Below are 7,540 nucleotides of genomic sequence, written 5' to 3' on the forward strand. Positions count from 1 at the left end.
TTGGCGGAGAAGGAGGATCCAGAGAATGTCGGAGCATTGTCATTGACGTCGTTAACCGTGATGGTGACTGTCTCTGTGGCAATGAAGTTACCTTTCTGTGCGTAAGGCCCGCTTTGTTCTGTGGCCTGAAGAAACGAGCACAGAATGATTCTGGAGGAGCGAAATGATTTTGGTGTTAGCCGATATTAATGTCTGCCTGACTCGCTGGCTGGTAGGTTGTTTATCGGTTCGGTCGTTTATCGTTTTGTCTGTCTGCATGTCCGTCTTTCACTGTTTTCTGTCCGTCTGACAGTCTGTTGTGCCCGCACGAGTGAGTGTGTGAGTGTGTGTGTATGTGTGTGTGTGTGTGTGTGTGTGTGTGTGTGTGTGTGTGTGTGTGTGCGTCCGTGCGTACGTGCGTGCGTGCGGGGCGTATGTGTGTGTGTGTGTGTGTGTGTCAGCCTAGTGTGTGTGTGCGTTTGTGTGAGTGTGTGTGCTTGAGTGTTTGTGTGAGTGTGTGTGCTTGAGTGTGTGAGTGTGTGTGGGTGCGTGTGTTTGTGTGTTTGTTTGTTCGTTGAACGAGCTAATATTGCTTTCTGTTGCGAAACACTCGGTGCGACTGTTGAAATCTACCTGTACTGTGATGGTGCAGCGGCCAGCGTTGTTTTTCAACGTTGAGTTGTCTCTGTCTAAGGTACTGTCGACAGATATTATTCCAGAGTTTGCGCCAAGGGCAAACAACCCGGGGCAGTCAGCTGAAAAAATACATTCATAAGTTACAAAATGAATCTATATGCTGACACAACTATTCGAGAACATTGCTTGTGTTTAAGATGATATTCAAATCAGTGACGTTCCATATGCACACAGGTACAAGGTGAAAACATAGATGACACAAAGTTGTTATCTGACCAATGTTAAGAAATTGGTATTGACAATATTGTTAAATAACTATCATACACAGAATCTGAAATGGGTATCCAAAAAAGTGCAACATGTATTGGACAACATAAGTAAAGGAAAACTAACATTTTGAAAACATGGAACAGAAAGGCTGGTAACGTTTGAAAATCAAGAATTAAAAAAAGAAAAAAAGAATTTCGGTTTTATAAGAAAAGTAAAGAGTTATTGCACTAACTGTGAGTAATGTTGTAGCCAACTTGGTTCGGGATGGCTTGATCCTGGTCGACTGCTTTTACTGTTAAAACAGAGTGTCCCTAAACAAAGGCAAAAACAACAGCGACATCACGATTACAGTTTTATTTGGCATGGTGACTGCGTCTTCATCTTGAAAACAATGAGTGTGTGTGTGTGTGTGTGTGTGTGTGTGTGTGTGTGTGTGTGTGTGTGTGTGTGTGTGTGTGTGTGTGTGTGTGTGTGTGTACGCATGTCCGTGTGACATAGAGAGAGAGAGAGAGAGAGAGACAGAGAGAGGGAGAGAGAGACAGAGAGAAAGAGACAGAGAGAGGGAGAGAGAGACAGAGACAGAACAACTACAACCACATCATAACCAACACCATCATCTCAACAACAATACAACCCTCAACACCGGCATCACCACCAACAACAAAAACAACAACACCAATAGAATAAAAGGCAGTCCTATATACTTGTGCAGTGTTTTCATCGACGCTTTTGACATAGGGTAGGTTCGTGAAGACAGGGGGAGAATCCTGGACGTCTTTCACGGTTACAAACAGATCTGTGGTGGAGTTGAGTGAAGGCGTGCCTTGATCCTGAAATATAAACATCGCAATGCAACATTGATGTTGACTAATAATCAAACGGGGGGTGGCGCTCACCGTTAATTTCCGCTATTGTGCCGAAAAGGAGATAAAGAACTATTCGTACGTTTGTTTATTGTATGTTTTTTAATAGATTTGTGTTAGTTGTTGCAGCGAATGTTTCACTCTAATTTCGGCAATGGATGGATAATATAATATGGTGTGTTCTTGTATGCTATGTTCTCTTCTGTCTTTCATTTTTATTTTATAGATGTCTTTGATGACGTCATATCTAGCTTTTTACAAAAGTTGAGACCGCACTGCTGTAACGTCATTTTTTACTCAGACCTTACTAGATACGGCGATGACTTTTCCCGGGTTTTCAAAAGACCAACAGATTGACTACATGTTTTGATATATATATATATATATATATATATATATATATATATATATATATATATATATATATATATATATATATATATATAAAACATCAGAAATTGTGAAAGAAACAATTGAAAGTCAGCAGAGACTTTCTTCCGAGATTTGTTAATATATATCGCTTGACACTACTTATTATCTATTGTTTTTGGCACCTTACCGATGCTATGACGATGAAGTGATAGAAGGTCTTGCGTTCGTAGTCCAAAGATCCATTCAAAGTCAGATCTCCTGTGGTGGCATTTATCATGAATTTGGTATCATGCTCTGTCCCTCCGCCGCCCTGGTCACAGAAAATTCATTCATGTATTCGTGCATAAGGGATTTTCTCAGCAGTGGACAGGGATTAAAACCTGTAAAAAAAACGTATAATGGTATATTTCACAAGCAGTGAACAGTAAAAGTTTGGATTTAAGATCACGGGTTCTGTTTTATATATTGCATTATGAAAGCATTTATTAAAAGAGTACCATCCCATGTACGGATGGAACGATTGGAACGCACTTCATCTCTTGGTATACATAATCTAAACCTCGTTTAGTAAAAACAAATTTTAAAAAACATCGAAAAAAACCAATCGATTTAATCATCAAGATCCGTCAATGGTTATCAGTTACGAAATTACTTCAACACCAAAGTTATCCACTCTGAATAATATAAAGTAGCCAGGCCGTCGGCGTGTGCTCAAGTAGGTTACCCAACGTAAAATCATGCACAGATGTGTGGTGATTAACATGATGGGTTCCATGGTAGGAACATATCTTAACAAGTACAGCAAAGGTAACTCACCTGAGTCACTGGCTGGAAAAAGAAGAAGAAAGAAAATACGTTCGAACATAAGTGTGTGTGTGTGTGTGTGTGTGTGTGTGTGTGTGTGTGTGTGTGTGTGTGTGTGTGTGTGTGTGTGTGTGTGTGTGTGTGTATGTGTGTGTGTGTTTGTGTGTGTGTGTGTGTGTGTTTGTTTGTTAGGTTTAAATGACTTTAAAATACCCCGTTTATATGCCCTGAAATCAGAAAAGTTCATGCTCATGCACAAATGTTTAAAACGTATACAATGTGTGGAATAAACAGAATTTTCCGGTGCAGTCCGTCTGTCAGTGTATCCCAAAGCGCAACTACACACCTCAAGTTTATAGCGGACATTACCGCCCGGCCCGTTGTTAATATCTGTAGCGTGAATGTTAGTGTAGACTTGGCTACCGGTGCTCTCGTCCTGAAATAAAAGAAAACATTCAGAACAACATTTTTAATTGTCCTGAAGAAAACGTTTCGAAAATGTTGCGTTCCTTGAAAAAAAAGGTTTCTTTCGTACTGTCTTTCATTGTTCACATGAAGTCAATTTTAACTACATGTGTTAACATAGACCGGGAATCGAAACGAGGGTGTGTATGTGTGTGGATGTGTGTGTGTGTTTGTGTGTGTGTGTAGTTTTTGTGTGTGTGTGTGTGTGTGTGTGTGTGTGTGTGTGTGTGTGTGTGTGTGTGTGTGTGTGTGTGTGTGTGTGTGTGTGTGTGTGTGTGAGAGAGAGAGAGAGTGTGCATGTGTTTGTGTGTGTTTGTGCGAAGAATTTTAGACTCGAGCATCATTTGGTCACTTGTCACTAACACGGAGGATGAGAATAATCTTCTCAAATCAAAAACTTGAGAAGAGGCACAGGCGCATGTATACGCTCCCAGTAATTGCTAGCGCACTACAACAGTGCGCTAACAGTTTTAGCGCATTGCCATTAGCAAATCAACTGTTTCACATCAGTTATGTGTCAATAATTGTAATAATAATGGTAATATTAAATCCATTTTCTATAGTGCAAGTCCCGATAACACCTCCGCAATTCCAATTCAAGAAACACACACACACAAAGCCCATAAAGAAATGCAACCAACACTAACATAGCAATAAGCACTATCAACAACAGTAGAGAAGTACATGCATAATTTGCATGGAGTGTTCTTACCTCGTTGACATCTGCGTTGTAAGGTTGGTTCTCAAACTGCGGACTGTTGTCGTTGACGTCTTTGACGATGACTTGGATCACATTTTCGGCACTATATATGCCCTGTACACATGCGTTTAAAGACAATTATTTAAATTCACAGCTGTTTTCCTAAAATGTTTCTTTCTACCTTATTATGGGGGCCAGGAGGCCTTCATTCATACGGTTAGTTTCGAGGTTGACCATGGACAGCGCCATTTTGTTGTGAAATACGTCATCAGTTTGTGTACATTGGAAGTTGTAACATCCGTCACCCTATGGGAGGGGTGAAGGCAACATTGTTCATCAGTAGAAAGTTGTGAAATCCGTCACCCTATGGGAGGGGTGAAGGCAAAATTGGTCATCACTGAGTTTGTGTAACACAGGAAGTTGTGAAATACGTCACTCTAAGGGAGGAGTGACGGCAAAATTGTTCAACAAAAACATCATAGGTCGAACTGTGCAGGGTCAACCGCAACAAACTCAAACCATTCATACTATACTGCATTTGAGTGACTTATATACCAACATTTTTATGTCTTATTTTCAGCACAGTTGTAAGAAAAAATCATGAACCGAAATGTTATTTATTTTCTAATTTAACATTTGTTTTACAAATGTGACCATGGTCTTTCAAACATACAGTGACATTAAACATTGTTATGTTAAAACAAAATAAGAAAAAGAAAAGCTTTTGTGCACAAATCAGAAAATACATTGTACATTTTACCTACAGGCCAAACAAGAGATCCAAGCAAGTTGCACTGATCTCTCAAGTTGTCAAGAACAGGCGCTTGCATTTGGATGTGTCCAATGATAGTAGGTTTGGTTGTGATCAATCAGAATAATGTAGGAATAAAAATGTATGACAGTTTGGTATGATGACATTTGTTTTGTTTGTTTGTTTATTTGTTGCTTAACGTCCAGCCGACTACGCAGAGCCATATCAGGACGAGGAAGGGGGGGATGAAGGGGGCCACTTGTCAAGCGATTCCTGTTTACAAATGCACTAACCCATTACTTGTGTCCCAGCAGGCTTTAGTAAAACTAAATTAATACCTACTGGAAGATTACCAGTTTCCAGTATGTTAAAATAGGCTTAACCTATCTACTGCTGGACTTACATCAGAACACTAACAGATTAAACTATACATGAATCGCGAGACAAGCGGCAAGAGAAGAGATTTTTGGAAAAAATACAGGTGAATGAGCAAGAAGGCAGAAAAAAGAAAAGAATTCACGAAGAAAAAGAGAGCATGACAGGAAAGAGGAACCAAAAATCTACCTAACAGCAAACTAGAAAGCTCCTGCGGTTCCAAACACAAGAGGGGCCTTTAATTTCATAACCGCAGTGCCCCACTGCGGGAGGTATGATGACATGAAATTCACATATGCTGAAATATAATATTATACATCATATGTGACCCTCCACCACGGAATGAGTCGCATGTCACCTTTGCATGATTTTCATATTTTTACATTTTGCTAAAGAGTTTTTTATGCTCTATCCAGTGGTGAAAACCGTTTTAGAAAAGAGCAAAAACTGTACGAGTTATAAGCCTGTGACTAAGGTGACCCTCACACTGTTACCAGACACTTCCCGGACTTATATTAAGCCTAGCGCAGAACCGCGCGAGGTGACATGCGACTCATTTCGTGGTGGAGGGTCACATATAATATTAATATATTAATATGGCTGTTGCCATGACCATGAACCCCAAGAAAGGTTTAATGTTATGTAAATAAAAATACCAAAATCAAGCACCTATTAATCTGGTCTACGGCGCGGGAAGATTGAGGCCTTCGTAAACGTTCAACGTCAGTTGGCCAATAATGATTTTAACAATGTTGTGTCGTTTTGTATTATGTTTTATTTTGTTGATCAATTGATAAATATGTCTTCCCAACATATTACAAATCAAACAGAAATAAAGTCTTAGAGAACTACAATAATTATTCTTGCCGTCAAAACCTTGCAAGGCCTCAACCGTTCTCACGAGATCAGTTACATTTTTTGTTTCTCTCTCTCTCTCTCTCTCTCTCTCTCTCTCTCTCTCTCTCTCTCTCTCTCTCTCTCTCTCTCTCTCTCTCTCTCTCTCTCTCTCTCTCTCTCTCTCTCTCTGTATGTATGTCTTTGTCTGTGTCTCCCTCCGAGTCTCTCCGCTTCTGTCTCTCTATGTCTGTCTCTGTCTATGTGTGTGTGTCTCTCTCTCTCTCTCTCTCTCTCTCTCTCTCTCGCTTTCTCTCTCTCTCATCTGACTCTTGGCACACAGGTCAAAGCAGAGGTCAACTTGGGTGCACGTGTACCTAGCAGGAGGGGGGGGGTGATTTCTTGAATTAGCTGAGGGCGGTAAACATGTGTCTCAAAGCAGAGGTTGGGCTATTTTTAGACCGCCAAAACAGACAGTACAGCGTCGTCAATCCCCGCGTGAAGGAAATCGCTCACATTCCACGTCCAAAACGTAGTGATATTGACACGCCAGATTAGTGCGGTAGCGTATTGTGCTAAGCAGGAAAGCGCGCTTTTCTGTATTCTTGTTAACTTCGCAATTTCCGGAAAACATCCACTTTCACTTTGAGACTGTTCTGTTAACATTCGACACTATCAAAACCACTTTGCAATACTGAAATATTTTTTTCTGTGTTCGAAAGCTACAGCCAATCGTTATTATATCCCCTTAGGTACAGTTTTATAACATTATTGGCACATGTAAACAATATGAATTAATTAATGAACGCTACAAAAAGGGACTCAGCATTTTTTTTTAATTCTCATCCACACTTTCAGCACTTCCCCCACCCGCCTCCCTATCTCAGATGTAATTTGTAAATGACGTTTTCAGCCTTCAATCCACTATTTAACATAGTAAGTCAAGCTTTTCAAACCTTATAAATAATTGCTTTGATGTTTTGCTGATGTTCAGTTTATTATTTAATAAAGATCTCATGGTTCAAAATTTCATATTGTTTTTTCAAAAACGTGCGTGTATTCCATTTCAAACTAACCTCACTGATGTGAACTCCATTATTACTGTCACATCTGTTTTACAAATTACACCCATAATCCAAACCAACGCGCAAACACACACACACACACACCACAACTACACACATATGTACTTGTTACCATTAGCCAACGCTCGTCACAACACTGTCAGTCTCAAGTCTAAATAATAATAGTACAAATCATAACTAATTTTCTTCACACCATCATAGACATAATGTTGCTTCACATGTTCTTTGTACAGTTGTTGGTTTTCACAATAAATATTGCATTACTGTAATTGTCTTCTTTTTCTTCAACAATATCTTTCCAAAAACAAAACTCAAAGACCACACAAGCTATTGCAACCTACTCCTATCTCTGGTCTCTCTTCCTGGGTACAATGGTACCTAAGACTTACATTCAAATGCTTACATT

General features: G+C 39.7%; 1 protein-coding gene across 1 annotated transcript; it reads right to left on the reverse strand.

Annotated features, from left to right (window-relative positions):
• Positions 1 to 1,112: 1,112 nt before the first annotated feature.
• LOC138952666 (cadherin-related family member 1-like) lies at positions 1,113 to 4,338 on the reverse strand. The gene is made up of 7 exons (XM_070324368.1): positions 4,324 to 4,338; positions 4,102 to 4,203; positions 3,271 to 3,360; positions 2,937 to 2,948; positions 2,308 to 2,430; positions 1,590 to 1,715; positions 1,113 to 1,196 (listed from the first exon to the last, which is right to left on the reverse strand). Exons 1-7 carry the CDS (start codon positions 4,336 to 4,338, stop codon positions 1,113 to 1,115), a joined length of 552 nt encoding a protein of 183 aa, XP_070180469.1.
• Positions 4,339 to 7,540: the final 3,202 nt, after the last annotated feature.

This window comes from Littorina saxatilis, linkage group LG2 (genome assembly GCF_037325665.1).
Source record: "Littorina saxatilis isolate snail1 linkage group LG2, US_GU_Lsax_2.0, whole genome shotgun sequence".
Lineage (NCBI taxonomy): Eukaryota > Metazoa > Mollusca > Gastropoda > Littorinimorpha > Littorinidae > Littorina > Littorina saxatilis.

What these genes read in the sequence shown, in the direction of transcription:
- LOC138952666 (XM_070324368.1), bottom strand. An exon ending in ACTTCATCGTCATAGCATCG is followed by an intron (nt 1,716 to 2,307) that starts GTAAGGTGCCAA and finishes TTTATATTTCAG; the next exon opens with GATCAAGGCACGCCTTCACT. An exon ending in TCGATGAAAACACTGCACAA is followed by an intron (nt 1,197 to 1,589) that starts GTATATAGGACT and finishes GCCTTTGTTTAG; the next exon opens with GGACACTCTGTTTTAACAGT.